Genomic DNA, 26,643 nt, shown 5'->3' on the forward strand with positions numbered 1-26,643 from the left:
TTATTCTGGGTATTTCTTTTTGTTAAATAGAGTAAATCTTCTAGTGGCATTGAGAGGGAACAAAAGAAAGGCCTTCAAAGGTTAATTTTGCATGAATATATTCTATATTATTTTGGAAACATATGTTTAGGTTCTATAAAATTTGTTGCACTTGTGTGCTGAAAGAGTTTGCTGGTTAGAACACTTTAAGAGCAAATGTTCTGCCCCCTGTGCTATTCTGGTTTGGATGCTAATCAGAACACAGTTGAGTATTATTTGAATTTGCAGGGCTTGCCATGCTGGAAGCACAGCCTTATATGTAGTGTCCATGGGCAATCCTATTATGGGAAACCAACTTGAGTGAAAAGGCGGATCCCTTGGTTGTGCGCAGGTCCTGGAATTTGAAATATCCAGAGGCCTCTACAGAATCCTGGCATCAGTTACTATGTTGACTCACTCAGTGTTGTGATCACTCCCTTTGCCTGCCCTACAGGACTCGGATCTTGGATGCAGTTGCCTTCAGAGAAAAACAGATAGGAAAAACTTAAGTTTTTTTTTTTTTTTAAGGCTGCTGAAGTTTATTAGTTTCTCATTATTCCTCAGCCTACTGAAACCATAGAGTTGGGAGAAATTTCTACCCAGATTTTTATCGCTGCCTTGATACACACTTTCCTTCCAAATGCTTTGGTGGGAAGAAGTAGAGGACTATTGTAAGTACAATGTAACTAAAATATATATTTAACCATGGCATTACTTTTAGCTTGTGACAAGCTCACTGACTAGGAAATTGTAACTTATTACAGAAGTTTGTGAATAAGTATGAATGCAGTTTTCTATGCACTTTTAATGTATGTGTTGATATTGAGGTGTATATGTTTCTCACTAGGAAAATTTTTCAGTAAAAGTAGTGGAAATTTTTAAAAATAAAATGAATACATCTCTCTGGGTGAAAAATTCTTTAAGTAAAAGACTATATAACTAGTTTTGAATGCATGAAACAAACTGTTTTGATTGATGGGAAAATAGTTTTTGTCTCTGAGCTATTTTGATTAATACTTTTATATTTAGTAATGGTAGCATGTATTCTACATAAAGTAATTGCCATATGAAAATGACACTGTGGGATGAAGGTTAGAAAACTTTTATATAGCATAGCATATGGTGGAACCAAAGAAGGAATAAGTTGTGGATAATTGGCAAGTATAAAAATATTAGTAAAGATTGAATGTTTAAATTTCTTTCTCATAATATGTTTGGTATTTTGAATGCTTTTTTCTGTAACTTGTCAAAATAGTTCTTTAAATAATGATATGATCTATGCTAACAAGTGACCAGGCAGTATCTTGTTGATAAAATAACATAAAGCCTTAAGAGATTCCTAATATTTTGCACTAAAGGCACCATGTGAAATGTCTATCATGACCTAGCATTTCATTAAAGCTTTGTAGTTTGGCTTTATATAAAAATGTAACTAACTTGTTTATTTTTCAAGAAGGTCCCAATAACTAGTGAGGAATTTAAAAATGAACCTGAATAAAATAGTATATAGAAGTAATATATGATGAGGACAATATGTCCTGAAAAGATGTATGAAGGAGATGGTCTTTCCCCTATTTTTGACTTGTGGATTATAATCATCCTGAAATAGATATGAGGGCAATGCCTATAATTAAGAATGAAAAAAATTATGGCTAAAATTATTAATGCCTCATGACTTCTGTCAAAAGAGTCAAATAGACTGTCAGAACATTTTGTGGAAATGAATTAACATTGTCCATTTGTTAATTTACAGTAGATGCCATTAGATTTTATACTATGACAGTTACTACATTTTCTCCTTATTTCAGCAGTGTATTTTGCTTTGTAATTGAAAAACTATTCCAGTTATTAGCATTACAAAATATAAGGAGCAGATGTATATTCCTTGCCACACAAGTATACACACCTATTCATGCACTTTATAGCTTATAAATATCAGAATCATTCATTGTTGATAATCCTACAAAGTTAAAATTATACATATGTATGATATTATACTAATATAATGACTTTCTAATAACACTGGAGCAATTTTAAAAGGCTATAAGAAATAAAAATTTGGAATTTTCCAAGGTAAACTTAGATTCTGCTTTTTCATAGATATCCAAACATTTCACTTCTTAAAAGTTAAAGACTGCTAAAAGTTTGGGGATATTCCCCTATTGGCCTTTATTATAACACATTTTAAAGCCATCAAATAAGATTTATACAATATGGTAGTGGCTTTAACAGAAAATGAAAGTATTTTCAGGGTACATAAACTTTTACTGTTTAACAACATTCTACTTGTGGATATTTTGACATTTTAATCCAGTTTTTAAAACTGCCTTTGAAACTTAAAATGTCTACTTTAAATTCAAATAGTTACTGTTTAAACGAGAAAAGTGCATATACAAGTGATGTATTGTAAAATTGGAATAACTCATTTCAAATAGTCATTTTATTCAGATTGTTTCACATGATGTAAATCACCAGGTAGACTTTTGTTTGCAGAGTCTTGTGGGGGCATGTTAACTAGTAAAATGAGATTGCTGGTTTACACATGTGCTATATTTTTTAAGTTAATAAGAAGGCCAACATATGAAACTGTAACCCCACTGTACTTCACTTTGACAGTAAAGAAAAAAATGAAAAAAAAGAAGGCTTGGTATCTTTACATAGTATAATTTCATGGAAAACACAATAGTATGCATTCTTCAAAAAGACTGAAAAGTTTTTCTGAAAATTAATTGATTTAAGAGATATAAAAGGTGAAAGGTGTTTGTTAATTTTATTTCAACTAGACAGAGTTGCCATACAAGTTCATACTGCTGGCACAGCTTCTTCTTTAATCCTGTAGATCATTTGAAATCCTTGTTGCCCAAGTCATTTGCTTCATATAAAGCAAACTATCAAGTTCTGGGCCATTTGTCTGGTTTAGCAAAAGAGAATAAGATCTTCTTTGTCATGGAAAATTCAGGGTTTTAAAAACTTCTACTTTGCCTTCATCAAGGCTTTACCTGGAGTGATCCAAAGTGATTTCTCAAACTCTCAAACCTGTGTGATTCCTATTGTAATATTTCTCTAACTTTTTATGCCTGATTAACCATGTTTTCATCAAACTATTCTGTTTTGCTACAAATATAAGAAGCAAAGTATTTTATATGAGATGATTATATAAATACACATACATATATATATGTATTTCAGCTACAGAGTACTGCATATTCAAATAGATGCTAATTAAAAGTTAATTGGGAATTACTCTTTCCTTAAGATGATTTCCTTTTGTGTTTAATTTCTATTTTAAACACATGTAATGTTTATGTAATTAACAAATAAAACTAGGGAATTCCCTTGATTGACACAAGATAAGAAAAATCATGAAAGAAATTTATGTCAGCATTTATGGAGCCTAGAGTTACACAATTAAGGAACTCTCTTAAGAAAAATACTGTAAAATTGTGGTGGCAAAATTAGATTGCAAAATTCAGAGATGTTCAGGTAAGTAGAGACTAAATAGCTTCATAAGACATCACCTCTATTTGGATCAATCTGTTGGAGTTTAAACTTGTCCTAGTTAAATTTAAAAATGAAATTGTTGTTATATTCTTTAAAGTATATATTATTTCTCAAAGGCAAATTTTATTAAATGCAAATTAGAGCATTAATAGAATTTATAACAGTGAGAATTTGAAATCTTTGCCTTTCATTCTGAAAAGATGCATTGATTAAAGTGATATCAAGTCTAGTTAATAGTGGCAGTGCAGTTATTTCAGATATATGGTATATGTAATTTGAAAACAAGCCAAATGACAATGACAAGAAATAATGATGACCTTGGTTTATTTTTATACAGTATGTTCAAGTTTTTATTGGATTCAGAGAAAGGTAATGGTTTCCTCTCTCACAACTTCCTGCTATAATCCTAGGAGGTTTGTGTTCTCTTATCAAGGCAATTGGTTCACATTGAAAGTTTTGTCGAGAAGGTCATGGGACGGAGTATAGAAAATATTGAAAATATTGTTTTATTGAATGCACCCAATTTTCCTAGCAAAGTTTCACAAAAGTATGTAGTATTGGAGGAGTATGCTCCGTGCAGAAAAATTGATCTTCAAAATTAAAAAATGAAGACGTAAACATATTCTGGTCTTAACATTTTTTTTTCCCACTGAGGTCCTATAATGTGTTAGGAGCTGAGTATGTAGTTCAGTGATAGCCTGCCTAGCATGTTCAAGGTCCTAGTTTCCATTTCTAGTACCACAGAAGAAAAAAAAAGAATCAATAAGCTAAACTTTCTACTAAAAATATACTATGAAGTATGGATTTCTAATGTTTAATTATAAGTATGAAAGTGAAAATGATAATGCTATAGTGTGGTTCATTATTTTGTCAAAATGGAAGAGATTTTTCTATTAGTATCACATAGAATTGTTTCTAATACTTTGTAAATTTTCAAACTCTCTCTAATTAATATTACAAGTGGAATATTTTCCACAGATTCTGATATCCATTTTTGAGTAGAAAAATAACTCCTAATTGTGAATCACTTGTAGGCAGAGGATAGTTTCAATATTTATGGGTAAAAATAATTTGGTTCATACTTTTTCTTAGAGTTTTAGAAGAAAAATCTGTTTCCCATATAGTATGCGGTATTTCAATATTAATGTGCCTTCATAAACCAGATGGCCCCTCCAGAGATTGTGAAATACTTTAATACCTAGGGTACAGGCTTTTCTTTGCTTCATTCATGATTACTACCTGGAAAATTGCAAAACATGTAAGCAACAGCAAAATCTTTGGTTCCAGTGTTTCACATACAAATACTGATTGGCAGCAGGCAGACACAGAATAGGAAAGAAAAAAAAAAAAGGCTTGGTGCCTCATGCCTAAAAACAAATCGTATCTCATTGTCATGCAACTTCAACCTCACCTCACTAAAACAATCTATCTTCCTGTCTTCACATATTCAATATAGGCTGCATTTCAAGACATAATTTTTATTTGAATCTATGCCAAATCTTTATTCCCATCTAATATAACCTACTCAAAACATCTGTGAACATCAACAGATGGAGGCACACACAAAGCAATTTTGTGAAGTCCTATAATCCTTCTATTTGACTCTTTTAAGTACATATATACATACATGCATACATGCATACATACATACATACATACATACACACACATACATAGTCTGTAGTAGCTGTACAAAGGAGTTGCCATTCAACAAAGCAGTTTATTAATACAATGTGTCTTGATCAATATTACCACTTTCAATATTTTCGTGCATCCCCCGCAACCTACCCTTTCCCTCACTTTTCTTAATTTTGTAGGAGATGTGTTGAAGTTTTTTACTGCATTCTTCTCTTTCTCCTCTTCTGCTTGACCTCACCTCACCCTTCTCAAGTATTACTAGCTTCTTGGTGTTTATTTTGTTGAACTGTGATTTTGCCTTATTAGGGAATTTCACTGTTTGAGTTCTACTCTGAATATACAGTATATCAGTTATTACATTTGTATATACTTGCATACCACCCGAAGTGTTTCTTACATATTTATAAACTAATTCTAGCTTCTACATAGGAGAGAAACCATGCAAACATTGTCTCTCTGGGCCAGATTTACTTCAACTTACATGATTTTTCCAAGGTCCTTCCATATCTTTGCAAATGATACAGTATCTTCTTCCAATGGATAAGTAAAATTCCATTGTATATATGTATGTATACACACAGACACATATATGTATATATGTATAGGTCACATGTTCTTAATCCATTTCTTCATTGAGAGGCATTTAGTTTGTTTCCTACCTTGGCTATGGTTTATACTGCTACAATGAATATGCTTGTGTTTGTGGCTTTACTGTATCCTATTTTGTGAATCATTTGTATAATTGCTCAAGAGTGAAAGCGTTGTATAATAGAGTAGATAATTCTATTTTTAGTTTAATGAGGAACCTCCATACTACTTTCCAAAGAGGTCAAACAAGTTTACAATGGTGTATTAAGTCTCCCTTTTACACACATCTGCACCAATATCTGTATGCTCTGAAAAAAACAAACAAGTGTTCTGATCAGTCAGGATTGAATTCTGAAATCATTTTCTTCTTGATCATCTTTATTATCTTTTGATTTCTGCCTCAATTCCTCACTTTCACTTGTAGTTATGCACTCTGTTCATCAGTAATGGACATTTAGGAAGAATGGACAATTATATTTTAACTATATCTGAACTTTCATTTCTTTGTTATGTTGATAAATTATTCCTGTTGTTGGTTTTGCAATTATTAAATGGCTCTTCCAGCATTGTTAAATTAGTATTTAAATCTTATACAATTGCCAGGAATTTATTTTCATTAAATTAAAAAATGTTAGAAAATTGATTTTTTTTGGCCAGTCCTGGGGCTTGGACTCAGGGCCTGAGCACTGTCCCTGGCTTCTTTTTGCTCAAGGCTAGCACTCTGCCACTTGAGCCACAGCGCTACTTCTAGCCATTTTCTGTATATATGTGGTACTGAGGAATTGAACCCAGGGCCTCATGTATACGAGGCAAACACTCTTGCCACTAGGCCATATCCCCAGCCCCTAGAAAACTGATTTTTTATGCCAGTTTTGAAAGCCAGAATTTATTTAGGGCTAGTTTAACTTTGTCTTATTTGTGTTTTCATGTCATTTGTCTTATGTCACTGTCCAAGTAAAAAATGAGAAAAGTTTTGAACCCCTTTTAATTTTCCACTTCATTTTAGCTCACATATTTTGTGTATTCATTTTAAGTGGGAAAAAGTAGTTGTTCTGATGAGTAGTTGTTTCTAAGAGATATACTGAATGCATTGTTATTGCCAAAGCTTAGCCATGTAAACAAGGAAGATGTAGATAGCTAAAGGGTTTTGAAGGGTTAACATATTTTTAACTCCCCCAAAATCATACTTGAACTACTATGCTTTTAGATTATATATAGTGAATTATAAAACATTTAGGACTATAACAATAATGAGGAACTGTAATGCTGAAATAACACGTAGCCTTTTGCCAATTTATCTTCTACTTTTAGATGTATTTAAAATCTATCATCATGAAAAAGTTTGATTTGCAGAAAAAGCCAGTATTAGCTGAGCATAATTAACAGTAATAGCACTCTAAATTCTTTCCAATTATGGACAAATCAAGGCCTTTGGGTTCTTTTTAATGTTTTCACCCTCTCCTTGGTTTTTATTATGCTTTAAACTGCTTTCCCTGTTTTTTTTTTTATTCTTTCCCAGAATTAAGACTATAAAAGGGCATAGCATCAGTAGCCTCTTGCTCACTCCTGGCATTCATATTTATTTTTGCACAGAACTTGTCTCTCCTTTATCAGATTACAGTAGCAATAGTACTTTAGCCTAAATGCTGACTTAAAGGGCAAGGGAGTCAGCACACTGTTTTACATGCAGTTTCTAGCCTTGGGAAATAAAAAGAATAAGGAGGAACAGAACACACAGTGTCAAAACTTCCAAAGTATTTTAATCAAAGTTGAATAATTCCATTTTTGTGTTGACGACTAAGCTGGCAGTAGTAGAAATGACTTGATGAGTAAGTGCAGCTTGTCTTTACAATAGTTGGGAAGGTAAAATAATTCCAATGCATCTCCATTGTAGTTTCACTTTGAAAAACATTGAGAAAGAAAAGGGGAAAATAGACTCCAGAGAGCATAACCACATACAAGCACTGTTGGCTTCTAGGTGGTTAACTGAAAGTGTAAGGGAAGCTCAGACAGCTGGGGAATCCTGATTTAGTTGAGGCTGAAGGGCAGGGCAGGAGCCATGTGAACAGCTGCTGAAGAGCTAGGGGATTCTTTTGGATTAGGTGTACACACCCCATCCCTAATGGGCTGTGTCAGAGAACACCAAGCATAATCAGAGGGTTCACTTTGCTTGATCCTATGGCCTGTGCAGTGTTTTCCTTAAAATGTCTGGAAATAGATTTGCTCTCAAAATAAATCCAGAGATGAAAGAAGCAAAAGAAATGCTTCCAGAAAGATTATATACATTTTGAATGACTATTATCTTTCAAAGAATTCATAGCTGATGAGTTGTATTCCATGCAGCAAATATATATTGAGTACCAATTCTATCCCAGTTACTGTGTTATATGCTGGAAATAATATTTAAACAAGAAAAGTCAAGGTGATAGCATTCAAGGGAGGATATCTGTACAAATACTTTGACACTAATTTTCATCTGGGATAAGAGCTATAGAGTAAGTCACCCATTGATGTAAGAGTATAATGAGACCTATACTAGTTGTAAGTATTCCTGAAAAAAAATATTCAACACAAGAAAAAAAAAAGAGTGGGTTTTCTGAATAATTGTCCAAGGGAAAAGAGAGAACAAAGACATTCCAGTCAGAGGGAACAACATTTATGGCAATGGAACTTCCTATGAAGAAAGAACTAAAAGGTCACCATCCCTAGAGGATAGGAAGGGAAAGCGTAGAGACAAGACTTCACCTGAAAGAATTGGATAGGGCTGGATCATTTAGACACTACAAGGCCATGGCAATTATTTTTTGACTTTATATACGCACAACAAAGGCATTCATGTGTTTATATGAGCAGCAATGGAATGATTATTGGATTTTTTAAAAGAATATCACTGTTTTTTTAAAAGAAATGATCAGAAAATACTATGGGTAGTTGGAGGGTCACCAGTCATTATTGTTGTTCTTCTCAATTCAAAACAATGTAGTTTTCACATGAATTGTGCCATTGGAGATGAGAGAAATGAATCTATTCAGAATTTCTTTGAGATAGAATCAATGTCATTTGGTGTTGAATTGTATTCAGTGTTCTCCAAGATATGGATAAATAAACAAATGTATAAATAAATAAATAAATAAAAAGTGGTGCAATATACAAGATTGGAAAAGAAACTGGAAGGATTGAAGGATTGAGGTTATGAATGCTAATTTTTATTGTTTTACAGAGAGTGCATAATGTGGATATGGGGATATTAAACCTGGAAATGAAGTCATTTTTAGGGATTTGAATAGGTGAGACAGGGAATACGTGGGATCAGTTAGTAAGATCATAGATTGTGAAGACAAGGAGGTTCAGAATTCAATAATGAAGACAAAAGAACTCTAAAAATCAAAGAAAAGCACCTAAATAGCATGATAAAAATCAAAAGCCAAACAATATTTCTGTACACAGGCCTATTCCCCTTCCAGTCTTCAATTGATGACTCTGAATGAAGATCCTTCATTTCAGCACCAAATGTCTTGGTTTCTACATTCTCTGCCATCTATTTACCCCCAATTTCCTCTTCCACATTGCCATTTCAGTGAGATATCACCAACATGTTGCCTTAGTAGAAAATCTTCAATAAATATTTAAATTGTGTAATGTATTCAGCTTTTTCCTGTACTCTGCACTTCCTAAAAATACCTCCTTTGGAAACCCCATTTCAATGGACTACTGTAGAATGAAATGAGCCTTCAGTGTAAAACATTTATCTTAGTCTGAATTTCAATTGCTCAGTCAGAGTTGTTAAGTAATATGAAAAATCATCCTTTAGAGAATATGAAATTGCATAGATATAACAAGGTAACTTTGCACTTTATTTAATACTGTTTTAGTTAATATAGATGCTTATTGGAAAAATGTCCAAAAATTCTTGAGAACCATTAGTAGAATTGATTATTCTTTTTTTCTGAATACTTATTTATGGTCAAAGGGATGTAAAGAGGGGTTACAATTTCATACGTAAGGTAGTGGGTACATTTCTTGTACAATTTGTTACGTCCTCCCTCATTTCGGCCTCCCCCTCTCCCTTTCCCTCTCCCCTCATGTGAAAATAGTGAAGATACTTAGAAAACATTGACAATTCAGTTTAAATAAAAGTAACATCATATTGGAGACATAGAACACATTTGAGTAATTGAAATTTAATCATGGTCAAATATAATGTACTTATCAGTTAGCTTTGTGAAAAATAGAAATTGATAGAATATTGATAAGATAGTGAGTAACTATTTTTTTATCAGAAGACTTTTACTGGCTTATTTTTAGACACTGTTGAACACATGCTGTGTTCTCTTTGCCTTTTATGAGATTACAACTCTACAAGCCAGAAAACAGATACATACACATGGGTATATGCATATGCATACAACTATTACAAAATGTCAAGAGAGTTATAAAGTGTGGGATCAACCATAAATGTTTAATTGTGAATGGTATGATCGTGATTTTGTTTTTGTTTTTGTTTTTGTTTTTGCCAGTCCTGGGCTTTGGACTCAGGGCCTGAGCACTGTCCCTGGCTTCTTTTTGCTCAAGGCTAGCACTCTACCACTTGAGCCACAGTGCCACTTCTGGCCGTTTTCTATATATGTGGTGCTCAGGGAATCAAACCCTGGGCTTCATGTATGCGAGGCAAGCACTCTTGCCACTAGGCCATATTCCCAGCCTATCGTGAATGTTTTTATTGAATAATCTACCTCTATAAGTAGTTCTTACATCATGGGAAAATGGAGATGTGGATTAGAGAATGAGTAGGAGAGGTGATGAGGAATAATGAGGCACTGATTCCCTGTACATACACAGCTATTGACATTATCTTGTATGTGAACAGCACTACTTCAGGTTCACCTGGTAATGCACTATTTATCAAGCTGTACTAAGTGGCAAACACTTCTCTGAACACATCACATGTCTCTCATTTAATTCCTGTACTAACCTGGAGAAGGGAAAAAGAATTATCTCTTTATAATTGATGAAGATATGGAAATATGGAGAGGCTGAGCAATTTTCAGCTGATGTGTGGGAATCAGGATATTTGAAGAATGACAGAGTAGAAGTAGGATTAAAGGTCCTTAAACAGTCAGGCACTAGTAGCTCATGCCTAAATTCCAAACTACTCAGGAGGCTGAGAACAGATAATCATGGTTCAAAGCCAACTCCAGGAAGTAGTAAGCCTCATCTCCAATTAACCAGCCAAAAGACAGAAGTGGAGATGCGGTCCTCATAGTAGAGTTCCAGCCTTGGGTGAAAAAGCCAACCAAGAGTAGGAGGCTCTGAGTTCAAGCCTTAGTATCAGCACACAAATAGATGAAATTCTTTATCAGACCATTGTTACAACTTCTCAGGTTTGGATAGTCTGTAAGAGTGTAGAATACAATATAACATGCCAAGAGTTGTAATATCTTTTATAAAAATAAATATATTTGTTGAGAATTCTATTTTTTAAAACCCAAACCTTTTAGTTTATTCAAAGACCATATATGTTCACATATTATCATTTCTTAGATAAAAACCTGAGAAGTCCTGAATAAGCTTATGCCTATTCTCTAGAACTCTACAGGGAATTATCTGTGATGCTATCTAGAATAATTTACCTCACTGTATTATTCTGTCTCAATCTTCTCACCATGTCAACATGAGAAAGATATAAGGAACCATTATCTATCTACAGCTGACATAGCCAGAATGGTCTCACTAAGTTGACCCTCCTGATTTTATTTCACAGACGCATAGGTTACTATGCAATATAAACAGAAAAATGAGAATTGGGCCCATATGCATACAGTTTAGTATCTTAATTTGGAAGTGGCACTGTGGCTCAAGAGGTAGAGCACTAGCCTTCAGCATGAAAAGGCTCACAGACAGCACCCAGGACCTGAGTTAAAGCCCCAGGACCAGCAAAAAAAAAAAAAAAGAAAGAAAAACAATTTCCAGAGATTAATATGACAATGATAATTTCTATTATGAATCTTGTTTAGCATAATTAACTATTTAAATTGCTATAATTATTTCTTTTACACATAGACAAAGTAATTTTCTTTTATCTTCATGTGAGTTATACTTAGTATTGTTATACATAGTTGTAAATATGTATATAATGTATACTGCACAATTCTGGAAATGTACAAGGAGCATAGACTGAGAATTAGGCTTTTGTTTGTTTTGTTTTTTGCCATTTCTGGGGCTTAAACTCAGGCCTGAGCACTGTCCCTGGCTTCTTTTTGCTCAAGGCTAGCACTCTACCCCTTGAGCCACAATGCCACTTCCGAATTTTTCTATATATGTGGTGCTAAGTAATTGAACCCAGGGCTTTATATATATGAGGCCAGCACTTTACCACTAGGACATATTCCCTAGGCTTTTAAATACATGAAATCTCGTAGTTAAGCAGTATTCATCGTGTCCAACCATATTAATATTGTTCCCACCATTTCTATTTTAATGAATTATATGAGATTCTCCCTCTGACTTCAAAAGAAATGCCATTATTATCAAAAGATATATTAATATATATTAAAAATTAAAAAATCCAAAGTTAACCATGGTACAAAATGGTTCGAGATGTATGGATGAGAGTGGGAGATAAGGAGGAATGAGAAATAACCCCTAACAGTATATTCCCTATTAAAATGTCTGTTATTGCCAGTACCCCATACTTCATGACTACTGAGGAGGCTGGCATCTGAGGACCACTGTTCAAAGCCAGCCTGGGCAGGGAAGTCTATGAAACACTTTTATCTCCAATTAACAACCAAAAATCCAGAGGTAGAGCTGTGATTCAAATAGTATAGCACTAGCTTTGAGCACAAAAATGTCAGAGATAGTTCCAAGATCCTGAGTTTTGGACCCAGAACTAGTGAAAAGTGAAGTCTTTTTTTTTTCAATGATACAGATTGTTTACTATTGCTAAGTAACTGAGTAGCAAATAAAATTGTCAATATCCAGACTATATAAATTTTAAGCACTTTTAAATGTTTACGATTTATTAAATCCAAAGTCACTGACACCTAGTTAAACCATAGAAATAAACCAAATGACAACGATACATTTTCAGAAATCCAATATGCCAATCTGCAGTCAAACAAAGCAATAGTGCTTCAACCAATATAGCAAAGCTCTGTAATATTAAACATGCAAACACTGTTTTCTATAATCTACTGCTATAAATGATATCTAAATGATAATATAAAGAGGGAATAATTAGAATCCATGTTTCCTTTATTTTAATCAACACTGCACTCCTTTTATTTCTCCAGTGTGTAAGATTAGATGAGATTGTGGGAGATACTATTTTTCTAGGAATAAAAAGTCTTCATGACAGTGTATTGAATAAAATAAATTAGTTCATTTCTTTTTGTGTTATTAGTACTTTCAGATATTTCTCTGTGATACCCACATAATACACATACATATATACTGCCTAGATATCAAGTGGCTTGCATATGCAAGTACTTTGTCTTTATGAATATTTATAGATTCAGTAAAATTATAACCAAAAACAAGGAAATCAATTCTTCCACTAGGAAAATATGAAAAATACTCTAACAGAGTTGGGACTGTTTTGCTGAATTTATACAAACACAAATCTCCAATTACAATACATAATTATAGCTTAATGTTATTTATATCTTATGATGCTGTTAGTCATGTTATTTTAATATGAAATAGTGTTAACTGTATTAGTGGTTCATTTTGAAACTTTTTCAGAAAATGAAATTATAAATTCTATTATAGGTAAAAATACAACAAAGCAAAATAATGTGTTATCTTCTGCCTGGATTTTATACACATTACTTGAATAGAGATCTCCTATTTTGCCTTAGGATTTTTATGCTTTATGTTCGAGCTTTACCCTGCTGAGATCAAGTGAAGTAAAGAACTTCATGTCACTAAAACCAATTGACAAAATTTCTTCATCTTTCTTGAACTTGCAACTGTGTTCAATATTATTAACTCTTCCTTCCTTCCTTCCTAAGAACATTGTCTTCCTTGGAGATCTGTGCACTGTACTTTCCTGCTGTGTTTGCATTTTAGAGGATGTTTCTGCTCAGTCTGCACGGCAGGCTAATACTCTCTACTCAGGCTTTAAATATTTGGATTCTTCAGGACTCAATCCAATCTTGCTCCCTAATTTTTTCCTTCATTGTTATCCACATGCCTATGGCTTTGTTAACACCTGCATGTAGCTACCTCACCCAGTTTTACCTCTAGTACAGTTTTATCTACTGACTTTCAGAAATGGAATCATAACAAACCGGCTTGACATTTCCATTCATAGGTGACAAACACACTCGGACTCTAAAAGTTTAAATAAAACTTCCCCTTCATCCTATGAAACCCTATCCTTGCCTATCCTTCATTTTGTTGTTTCTATTTTATTATGTGACATATTCTGCCTCCGTAGACTATAGAGCAGGCTGTCCTGGACACATGACACCCCTACTTTGGGCTCCTGAAGTTGGAATTTGCAGGCTAGGATTTTTTGTATTTATTTTAAATCAGTGAATAGTGTAGCCATTCATCTATTTTTATAAGCTAAAAAACTTGTTTCTTTTTATGTTTAGGGGGGTTCTGGGGTTTACAATTTGGATTTGTAACTGGATAAGCTGCCACTTGAGCCATGCTTCCAGGTGGCTTTTTGCTAATTATTTTGATGATGGAATCTCAGATTTTTTTCTGCCTGGGCTGGACTTGTATACCAATTCAACAGGTCTCATCACCCTGAGTAGCTAAGATTAGAGGTCTGAAACACTGGTACCTGTTCGAAAACCTCTTTTTTTTTTTTGCCAGTCCTGGGCCTTTAACTCAGGGCCTGAGCACTGTCCCTGGCTTCTTTTTGCTCAAGGCTAGCACTCTACCACTTGAGCCACAACCCCACTTCTGAAGATTTTCTATATATGTGAACCTAGGGCTTCATGTATACTAGGCAAGCAATCAACCACTAGACCATATTCCCAGCCCCCTCTTTCATTCTTAAAACCTTTATTTCTCTAGTTGATATGCTAAACCACTGGCAATCAACATTTACTATTAATCTTTTCAACCTTTTCTTTACTTCTCTACTATTCCAACCTAGTAATAGGCAGCTGTTTCCTTACTGGCTTATCTGCATAAAGTCTTCCTCATCCAATCTCTCTAATTCATAAATATAAGTATGTCACTACCCAATTAATCACCTCAGTAGCTTCTAATAGCTGCTGGAAAAGTGAACCAAAACAATAAAACCAACAAAATAAGGGTTAGGGATATAACTGGGTGGTAGACCCCTTGCTAAGTCTGTGCAATGTCCTGGATCTAACCCCTGGCACAAAAAACAGAAATTAATCATCATCATCATCATCAGCAGCAGCAGCAGCAGCAACAACAACAACCACAGAAGCAATGATACAAAAATAAATAAACAAGGCTGAGCCATTACTTCATCTTCCATCATGCTTTCCACTTTTAATGACCTTCTTAGTGCTGCTTAAATAGATCTTGCTTCTTTTTTCCATTGGGGCTTTTATATTTGCTTTTCCATTTGTGTAGAACCTCTCTTTCTCTTTCATGTTTCATTCAGATAACAGCATTTTCCATTCATAAGCTTTCCTCTGGGAAGATAAAGGTCAAAATTACTTGGATAAATCAAAATTTACTACTGTGTAACATTCCCATGCTACACATAGTGCTATGTATGAAAGTAGTCCATATTATCAGTTTATGGTTAAGTTCCATGGAGCCAGTCAGGTCAACCATTCTTATTCATCATTAGTTCCCCAGAACTAGATGCACAATAGGTTTCTCAATAAATATGTTACGTATGTGAACTAATACTTAACAGTTTAATGAAGGATATAATATATACGCTAACATTTTACTATGCTAATGATAATTTCATTGTGTTCTTTAATATTTTATATGACATAGCTTTTCTAGTGTTTCTTTGTGAACTCTCAAAGCACTAGGATCTAGAATTTATAAAAATAACTTTAAACACTAGAAACACAAATAGTCCAACTAGAAAATGAGAGAAATACCTTACCGGGCACATCATTGAAGATACATGATGCCAAGTAAATATGTAAGAAGTGCATGTTTAATATGAATGCAAATTAAATTTGCAATGAGTTATCACTAGACAACCCTTTGAATGTTTGATTTCTTTTTAAAAATGAAATTAAAAGATAACATGGATGCAGTGAAACTAAGGTCCTCATGTATTGCAGGAGGGATTATGAAATGGTCCAAACATTCTAGAAAACTACTTTTGAGTGTCCTCTACATATGCAGTCACCATACTGCTTAGCATTTGTACTCACAGATATTTATCCCGATAAATATAAATGCATGTTCATACACAAAACCTATACATGAAAGTTGTGATCATAAATTAGAGAGAAGTCAAATTTCCAAAAATAGGTGCATTTTAAACAATCAGTGATGCATCCATAGCATGAAATAATACTCAACAATAACATTTACTATTTGTAACCCCAGTGCAAAACTAAGGCATAATTCTCAGCTAAAAAAATCTCAAAAGATTACATTCCTTTGTAGAACATTATTTCAACAAAGTATAGACATATCATGAACACATTGTCAGTTGTCCAAGGTTAGGAATAAGGGAAGGGTGTTCAATATAGGTATACTGTGATGATGGATTTGTACTGTATCTTCACTATGGTATTTGTTACACAAAAGTAATTGAATTTCCTTATGTAGAAATTTACATATATATACACAGAGGCACACAAATGAATGTATGCATAGCTGGTAAAATCTGAATAGACTGGGTTATATTTGATATTTCCAACTTTTGATCTTGTATTCTAGTTATACATATGTCGACAGTAAGGGAGCTTAAGCCAATTTACACATCATGTCCGTGTGTTTCTTTGCAACTTCCTGTGAACCTATAATTATTGCAAAATATTTTCTAAACACCAGCTCTAAAACATTAACAAGTCTTCCATGTTCTAAATATCACTGAATTATTACCTGACTTAATCAAAATATGAGTCTAATAAGTTCATGAATCAATTACTCAAAGTAGGAAGGATGGTTTAATTCTAACCCACTAATATGCGATTCATTACTATTTATGTGAGAATGCTTAAAGAGAAACATGTAACAATGATTTAAGCAGTATTCTATATGCAGTACTTTGGAAGGTACTGTAATTTATTTTTAAAAAACTGAGACAAGATGGCATGATAGAAGTTATGGTGGCCCACAATTGGAACTACCTACTAAGTCAATTAATACTAGCCAATATTTATTTCATGCTTATTTAGTGCCCATCATATACTTGGCACTAACCTGACCACATCTACAACTATCTGCCCTCCAAGAGTAAATTAAGGATAAAATAATTCCACTTTACATAGTTTTTGGCCAAAAAAAAAATAAGTGCAAGGTATTGATTGGTGACTGCCAAAGTGTTGGGAGTAATTTTGTTCTTTTTATTGTTTTAATGATTATTTTCAAAAATAGCTAATTTGTATAACTTAAAAAGAGAAATATACATTTAGATATCAAATTTTTGGAACAGGTATAAAGATCCAAAACAACCTTGGATTGGATTTGTGAGTTTGAATGATATCCTTGCTGTTAATCTGGTGTTAAATAAATGTATCTATGTAATTGCTATTCAGCTAGGTTTCTAAAATGCAAACCAGGTGGTGTGCTTCCAGCTTACTATACTTTAGAGAATCTTTTAACTGAAGGGCAAAGTCTAAGGCCTTAATAAAGAAGATGTTTTATAGAATGGTATCTGCTATTGCCTCTCATTTCTTCATCTGTTATCTCCACCATGAACACTTCCATTTAGACATAAAATTACTTGTGGTTGCACAAATATGTCACACAATTTCATCTGTTGTTTGTTCCTTCTTCTTACAGTTCTCTCTCTCTCTCACACACACACACACACACAAACCCTTCACATCTACAAATAACTTCTATTCAATATTTTAATATTTGCTTATAGAACATCATTACAAAAGCACTGCTGACAATTCAACTCAAAATATGGCACTCCTGATGTCTGTTCTTTTGAAAACTCATGGTAAATAATGATATGCAGCAATTATATTTTGTATTGTCATTTTCAAGTTGCTTCCATGCTTGTGACTCAGATCTTTTCTTTCTGATGGGGATGGGGGGAGGTGTGCTTAGTGTCTGTGGGTTGCTCATGCCTAATAGTTTGTAAGGAACACAAATTAGTGACTAATATCATAGCATTTGTCTGTTACTCATTAAATCACTGTATATTTGAAATTTGGCATTAGTCCGGCTGAAAAGGATTTACATTTATCAGTAAATACTGGACATGCATTTTTTTATTCGCATGCATGTGAAAGTTATAATCTCAGGTACAAGTGTTGGCTGCTTAACCTAGGTTGTTCATGTATTAGTGGTCTTGTTTAGTTCATCAGTGTTGTTTGTTTTGTTAAGTTTGAGATGGAAACTGGGAGAAATGTTTCTCATATCAGGCCTGCTTTCTTTGATATGGACTGAAATTTTTGTGCTGTGTCTGAGGACAGATTCCCAAAGGATGGTTAGCTTAGACTACCTGGAAGATAAGTGTTTGCTTGGTTTCTTGAAGGGGACCCAGAACGGAATGTCCATTTCAGACAGTATTCAGTTTCACATCGCTGGTTTCTTGAGCTCATATTCCACCCTCAGGGTTGGCCACAATAGTTGGAAATCATTCATCTGTGTTAATCTGGGATAGAGCTCATTTTATAAAAGGAAATTCAGTTGTTGGAAAACTATGTGAGCAGAAGCATTACACATATGTTCAAATGCAAAGTGAGAAATATTTACTGAATGATTTAAACGTATTTAAATATTTAGTTATTTTTGCACTAAACATGAGTATTTTTGTCAACAAATGAGTATGAGCTGTACTTTGTTTATTATGCTACCATACTATTCATGTAAAAAGTACATTTTTGAACATTTATTTGTTGAACCCTTCCAATTTCCAGAGTACTACAGAAGCCCAGAGCTCTGGTGGAATAGATATTTTGTGAGGAAAATTATATGTTATAAATTAAATTATATTATAACCTGTGTGACAACATAAATTTCCTAAAATAATTGGACCCCTGCTCTCATTTTAAGATAAATTTTTCATATTTCTAAGTAGTACAACTTTCTTTCATATTTTATCTTCAAGTACATTTGTTAAATTTTTTATGTGCCATCCCGAAAATGAATTTTAACTTGATATTTTAACCAAAGAAAATACAGTCTTTGCACTTAACTGTGATAATTCTTTTCATGATAAATCCATAATTACATTTTCCTCAATTAAAGCATACCTTATTCTATTAAGTCTTCATCTAAAATATATTATACAACCCTTTTTTAACCTTTGTATTCCCAAAACAAAGTCCTACCCAGTGAGTTGGCAGTGTATATACTGCATAGGATATTTAGATTAGATTGTGCATTCCCTGTTAATATTATATATACTCATATTGTAACAATATAGTGTGCACTTTTGAAAATTGAAATAAGAACAGTAAAGAGTTGAATTCTAATCTATGACATCTAGAAATCAAACTGTCATTGAACAATTTGTATACATCTTCTGTATTTTATGTTAAATGATATAGCAACAATAAGAATAACATTTTATTTATATAATTTCCACTTATAAAAGCTGTGGTAAAAGGATTAATTGCCACTGCCACTTGACAGATATAGTGACTGAGATTATACTATTTCAAACAAAAATTGACTAATCATGTTATCTTTATTACTAGGATACATTCTCCTAGATGTTGCAAATCAAATTTGTGTTTATGTTCTCACAGTTTTTAGACTACTACCTTGTACTAAGAAATTCAATAAATATGGATTGAATTAATTAGCTATTATTTCAGTGATGAAAAGAATGAAACAATACCAATAAATGTCTCTTGTATTGAATTTGAATTGATGAATATGCCAATTGTCTTTCCTGATGCAGGACAAGATTATAATTGTTTGCACACACGGTGATTGTAAACTCTCTTTGACAAATGCAAAATCAGTTATGAATATGCTGTTTATGTATGCTTCAAAATTCTAAATGTACATTTGCATAAGGGAATGGAGGGGGTATATACATAGGGAAAAAGAAAAAAATACCAGCTATTTCTACAGGTAGAATTCATTTGGACTGACTTTGTAGAAATATTTTTCTTTAAGTTAAAATTGTACCTTCATGGTGTGTATATGTGAATGTGTGTGTGTATTTGTGTGAGTGTGCTTGTGTCTAGAAAGAAAACCACATCAAGGCAATAGTATGAATTGTAAGATAATATTGTATAAAATAGGTGAGTTTGCAGATGTTATTTACTTTATAGGCTATTGGATGTGATTTTTAACACTTTCTCAAATTTATTGTCATATTTGACTCTAACACAAAAACCTATTGCTTAGAAGTAATTTTCAAGTAACTAAAACAATCACTATATAAATCACAATTTAAACAGGTTTACAAAGTATTAAGATATATTTCCTCTCTAGCTTAAATTTGAAAACTGATGAAATTTCAGATCTAAATACATTTAATGTGCATAAACAATGCTCATTTAACTGTAAAGCCTGCAGATCTAATTTTCAGAACGGAGAAGTATCTAGAATTAAATTGCCACATATTACTAAGCATCAGTAAGACATATTATCATGTAGCATCTGTTACTCATGTTGTGAGGAAGGTGTGTATTTCTTGTTATTAGTGTTCAGTTGATGAGTACAATATGCATGCAGCCCCAGAGCAGAGAATTCATTTCATTGACTGCAATTGCTAGCATGATTTTTGACATCTTATTCATTGGGAGAGTGTCATTTAATGCTAATTGGAATGAATGGGAATACTTTCAGATTCTTAATGAATCCAGTCATAGAATGAAATCAAACATGTCTGCTATGCTTTGAGGATCGAGAATCTTCTTTTAAACAATAAGGGGAACCAAAGATGGTATGATTGCATTTTTATGCTAGTTCCAAAATCAATATTTTAAACAGAAATAAAGCATTCTTTAGAAATAAACAGGGTGGTTTGACATTCCTTATTCCTAATTCTCAGAGTATTATGTCTTCTTTTCTTCTATTACATTATTTCTTGCCATATATCCTTCCCTCCTTCTTTTCTGAACTTGAACTCAAGCCCTTAGGCACTGTCCCTGAGCTTTTTTTGCTTAAGGCTACCACTCTACCACTTAGAGCCACAGCACCACTTCAGTTTTCTGGTAGTTAATTGGAAATAAAGGACCAATGGACTTTTCTGCCAGCCTGACTTTGAACCATGATCCTCAGATTTCAGCCTCCTGAGTAGCTAGGATTACAGACATGAGCCACTGGCACTTATTGCTATATTCACTTTTTTTTTCAAATTTTTATTATCAAACTGATGTACAGAAAGGTTACAGTTTCATACGTTAGGCACTGGATACATTTCTTGTACTGTTTGTTACCTTGTCCCTCACACCCCATTCCCTCCTCCCCCTTTCCCTCCCCCCCCCACAGAGGTGTTCAGTTCACTTACACCCAACAGTTTTGCAAGTATTGCTTTTGTAGTTGTTTGTCTTTTTTTACCCTGTGTCTCTCAAATTTGGTATTCCCTTTCAATTTCCTACTTCCAATACCAGTATACACGGTCTCCAATATACTCAAATAAGATTACAGAGATAGTGTAGGTACAACCACAGGAAGGTGATACAAGAACATCATCAATAATAGAAGCTACAGATACACATAGGACGTTGAAAGTAGTTACAACTGTTTCCATACCATGGAGTTCATTTCACTTAGCATCATCTTATGTGTTCATAAGGGTATAGCTATTGGGCCTTGTGATGCTCTGCTATGACTTGCCTAAACCTGTACTAATTATTCCCAATAAGGGAGACCATAGAGTCCATGTTTCTTTGGGTCTGGCTCACTTCACTTAGTATAATTTTTTCCAAGTCCTTCCATTTCCTTACAAATGGGACAATGTCATTCTTTCTGATAGAGGTATAAAATTCCATTGTGTATATGTACCACATTTTCTTGATCCATTCGTCTACTGAGGGGCATCTGGGCTGGTTCCAGATTCTCGCTATGACAAATTGTGCTGCAGTGAACATTGTTGTGCTGGTGGCATTACTGTGATTTTGTTTGTGGTCTTTTGGATAGATACCCAAAAGTGGGGCTGCAGGGTCATAGGGGAGTTCTATATTTAGCCTTCTGAGGAATCTCCATACTGCTTGCCAGAGTGGCTGAAGCAGTTTACATTCCCACCAACAATGAAGTAGGGTTCCCTTTTGGCCACATCCCCTCCAACAATTGATATTGTTAGTTTTCTTGATATATGACATTCTTACTGGGGTGAGATGGAATCTCAATGTTTTTTTGATTTGCATTTCTTTTATGGCCAGTGATGTAGAGCATTTTTTCATATGTCTCTTGGCCATTCTCATTTCCTCATCAGAGAAGTCTCTTTGTAAGTCTTTAGCCCTCTTGATGAGGGGGCTATTGGTTCTTTGCGGTTTTGTTTTGGAAAAAGGCAATTTTTTTTAGTTCTGCATATATTTTAGAGTTGAGGCCTTTGTCTGTTGAATGTCCGGTAAAGATTTTCTCCCAGTCTGTGGGCTTTCTATTTATCTTGCGAGCTATGTCCTTTGCCCTGCAGAAGCTCTGCAGTTTGATGCATTCCCATTTGTCCAACCTTTCTTTGATTTGTAGCCTTTCTGGGTCTTTGTTCAGGAAGTTCCGTCCTGCGCCAAGGAGCCCAAGTGTTTCTCCTACTCCTTCCTTTAGTGTTTTCAGGGTGTCTGTTTTGATTTCAAGGTCTTTAATCCATTTGGAATTGATTTTGGTGCAGGGTGATATATAAGGATCTAGTTTTAGTTTGTTGCATGTGTTGAGCCAGTTTTGCCAGCACCACTTGTTAAAGAGGCTATCTTTCTTCCATACTATTGTTTTAGCTCCTTTATCAAAGATTAAGTAGGCGTAGTTCTGTGGGTTCATTTCTGGGTCTTCAATTCTGTTCCATTGGTCTTCAGGCCTGTTCCGGTGCCAATACCAAGCTGTTTTTTAACCAGCCTTTTTCATACAAATCAACATTGAGTATATTTTTATATTGACTACTCTTATTTATATGTAATATGTTCTATGACTCTAATGATTGATATTTAATAAATGGTCAACCTTTGATGTTACCTTTTGTACAGTTAGAAAAGTGATTAACTCTAAGAAATATTGTCAAATAGATTTCTAATACATATTTATATCCATCTAGAAGTAGATCAGACAATGAAGGAGAAAAGATAATAATAAAATTTGTATTGGGGGAGGAGTAATTTCACATCTTCAAAAGTTTAAAAGTGATTAATATAATCTATAAATGCTTTGAAGTTAAATGGAGCTATGACAATAGTTGAGATTTCCCATGAAGATTTGTGCTGTTGCATGTGATTCAATTTCCTTATTTGGAACAGATATAAACAACATTTTCTCAAATACTTAGAAGCATACTTGTTCATACCAAGAAGTTAGAGGCCGCACTAAGCATTTTGGTAAACATCAGGTGAATAAATACAATCTAATAATTATGTTTGAGATTTTATTAAATAGAGTGGATTCTGACATATTATTTTTTTCTTTATAAGCCATAAAGTTTTATTAAATCTTAGGTGTGGTAAGAAAACATGATGTTAATAAAAATTACTTAAATTTTATATTGTAATGCATCATGTGGCTTGTGCCTCAAGATGACTTTTGACTACTTTTTTTTATTGTCAAACTGATGTACAGAGCGGTTACAGTTTCATACTTTTGGCATTGGATACATTTCTTGTACTGTTTGTTACTTCCTCCCTCATTTTTCCCTCCCCTCTCCCCCTTTCTTTATCCCCCCACGAGATGTTCAGTAGATTTACACTAAACAGTTTTGCAAGTATTGCTTTTGTAGTCGTTTGTCTTTTTTATCCTGTGTCTCTCGATTTTGGTATTCCCTTACAGTTTCCTAGTTCTGATACCTGTATACACGGTTTCCAATATACTCAGATAAGATACAGAGATAGTGAAGGTATGACCACAGGAAGGGCATACAAGAGGATCATCAATAATAGAAGCTATGATTTCACATCGCATGTTGAAAGTAATTACAACAGTGATATAACAGTTGTTTCCATAACATGGAGTTCATTTCACTTAGCATCCTCTTATGTGTTCATAAGGGTATAGCTATTGGGCTCTTGTGATCCTCTGCTGTGATTAGCCTAAACCTGTGCTAATTATTCCCTATGAGGGAGACCTCTGACATATTATTGGTAGCTCATGATCCAGTTCCATAAGAGTAGTTCCCAAATGTGAATGAGCATCCATGAAAGCATGTGATGGTTATCAAAACACCCATTTCCAGACTTTACCAACAGTGTACCTGAGATGAACCTTTAAATTATGCATTTTTACAAGTTTCCAAGGTTACGATCTGGTTCAAGAACCACACATGGTTTCTAGGCTGCATATTAGAACCAGTAAGGGAGATTTAAAAATTATAATTATTATGGTCCTGATTCCAGGCCTATTAAGTCAGAATTTTCAAAGTATACCAAGTATAGAAAGGCATTGCTCTATAGAAAGGTATAGGCAGTTTTGGATTTATTCCAAATAAAATTCTTAACTGGGGTATTAGAAATGGGAAAGATAGAATGAAACATAAGGTTTTTATGTAGTGGTAAAATATAGTAATGGAATTTTACTAAGTAATGAGAAAAGAGAGAAATATGGCTGAAAGCCTTTCAGGCACAATCACCACCTTTAAGTAATTATTAAACTGATGAATACAAAGCAAACTGGAAAGTTGATCAAATGAGTTCACTAAGCCTTTTACAAAATATAGAGTTGTTTTGGGTTACATATATGCTGATCTAAAAGAAAGATGATATGGTCGACATCAAGGGAATGCGTACTATTCAAGAAATGATGCCACACAAATGTTACCATGGCAAAACTGGAAGAGCCTACAGTGTTACCTAGTGTGCTATTGGCATTGCTGCAAACAACTTAAGAGCAAGAATCTTGCCAAGAGAATTATTGCTCATACTGAGCTTAGTGAACACAACAGAGCCAAGATAGCTTTCAAAAAAGTGTGAAGAAAAATTATCAGGAAAAGAAGGAAACCAAAGAGCAAAGGTTACTGAACTCAACTTAGCTGAAACACTAGCCTTCTCTACTCAGAGAAGCATACTTTGTGAAAAGGACCATGAACTGCTGGAAGCTACCCTATGATTTCATGGCATAATAGGTATAAAAAATATAAAAGACTTTTGGGAGAACTGTAAAAAAGAAAAAATGATAAAGAAAAAGAAAAGGAGAAAAGGTAGTGAAGAGAAAAATGATTGTGTTGATACCTATATCTCTGACTTGGGTAGTTATAGGTTGATAATAATATGCATCCATATATATGCATATACACACATATATGTATATATATGTACTAGCTAACTTTTAGAATTTTGCAGAAAGCTTATATATGCAAAAATCAACAATACTTTCCAAATTATTATTATTTAGATGTGCAATAAACTTATAATTTAAGAAAAAGACAAATGTTAAGACCAATAATAATTTTGAAGTAGCCAGTGGTCATGCTTCAGGAGGGTTGTTTAGTTATGAATTGAGCTCACAGAAATATAACACACATACACACTTCATCATACTGTCATATCAGTGTGTGAGGGTTATCATAAATCCCTCCTGAAGGCTTGTTTTGGAATAAAAGAAGATTTTATAATAATACTATTTCATCTGTATAAAATATTCCTTGTACTGGTCTAGAGATACTGTGATAGGTTATTTACCATGGTTGAAAAACAGAACATGAAATAGTGACCTCCCACAGAGAAGAGCAGTTAGAATAATCATTAATTAGGACATTCACAATTCCTTTGTGAAGGACTCTTCTTTGTTAAGTGAAATAAAGTTTTAATTTTTGTTATTATCTTGTAGAAATATCAACTGAATTTAGGTTCATAATGGATCTTTAAAATTGGGTTTTGCTCAAAGGCAGCACTCTACCACTTGAGCCACAGTATTCTACCACTTGAGTCAAAGCTCCACCCTCTGACTTTTGTTTTGGTGGTTAACTTAAAGAGTTCCAGACACTTTCTTGCCTAAACTGGCTTAGAACTGCAATCATCAGACCTCAGCCTCCTGAGTAGTTAAGATTGCAGGTGTGAGCCACAGATGCCTGACCCAACTTGGCATACATTTTAGATGGAATATCCTTACGTTTTTCATTGGTTTCACTTGAAATACAAGACATTGTAAATGGAGAGTAAGGATGGTATCATTTTACTAAAGCTACCATAAAAACATGCCACAACAAATTGGGAGCCATAAACAAAAGAATTATTTTCTTACAGTTCTAAATGCTAGATATCATAGGTTTAAAATCTTTTTTTATTTTTATTTTTTTATTTTTTTTGCCAGTCCTGGGCCTTGGATACAGGGCCTGAGCACTGTCCCTGGCTTCTTTTTGCTCAAGGCTAGCACTCTGCCACTTGAGCCACAGCACCACTTCTGGCTGTTTTCTGTATATGTGGTACTGGGGAATCGAACCCAGGGCTTCATGTAAACGAGGCAAGCACTCTTGCCACTAGGCCATATTCCCAGCCCAAGGTTTAAAATCTTTGGAAGCCTTTCTTCTGGGTTTTTGGCTTTATGTGGTCTTGCCGTCAAGTCTCTTTGGCGTCTTCCTTCTCCTTCGTATTAAGACTTCACTCAGGTCGAATTAGTCTTTGCCCTAGTGACATCATTTATCCTTACATCCTTGAAGAATACATCTCCAAATGTTAACCCCATCCAGAGGTTCTGAAACTTACGATTTCAAAATAT

At 33.9% G+C, this 26,643-nt stretch overlaps 1 protein-coding gene across 1 annotated transcript in view; it reads left to right on the forward strand.

The window, feature by feature from the left end:
* The first annotated feature begins 455 nt into the window (after positions 1–455).
* Positions 456–26,643, forward strand: part of Dmd (dystrophin) — a 1,916,788-nt gene continuing 1,890,600 nt past the window's right edge. The window contains exon 1 of the mRNA XM_048336444.1: positions 456–689. Within this exon, the coding sequence (XP_048192401.1) occupies positions 659–689 (31 nt within the window). The 5' untranslated portion in view covers positions 456–658. The remainder of the gene's footprint in view (positions 690–26,643) is intronic.

This window comes from Perognathus longimembris, chromosome 28 (assembly GCF_023159225.1).
Source record: "Perognathus longimembris pacificus isolate PPM17 chromosome 28, ASM2315922v1, whole genome shotgun sequence".
NCBI lineage: Eukaryota > Metazoa > Chordata > Mammalia > Rodentia > Heteromyidae > Perognathus > Perognathus longimembris.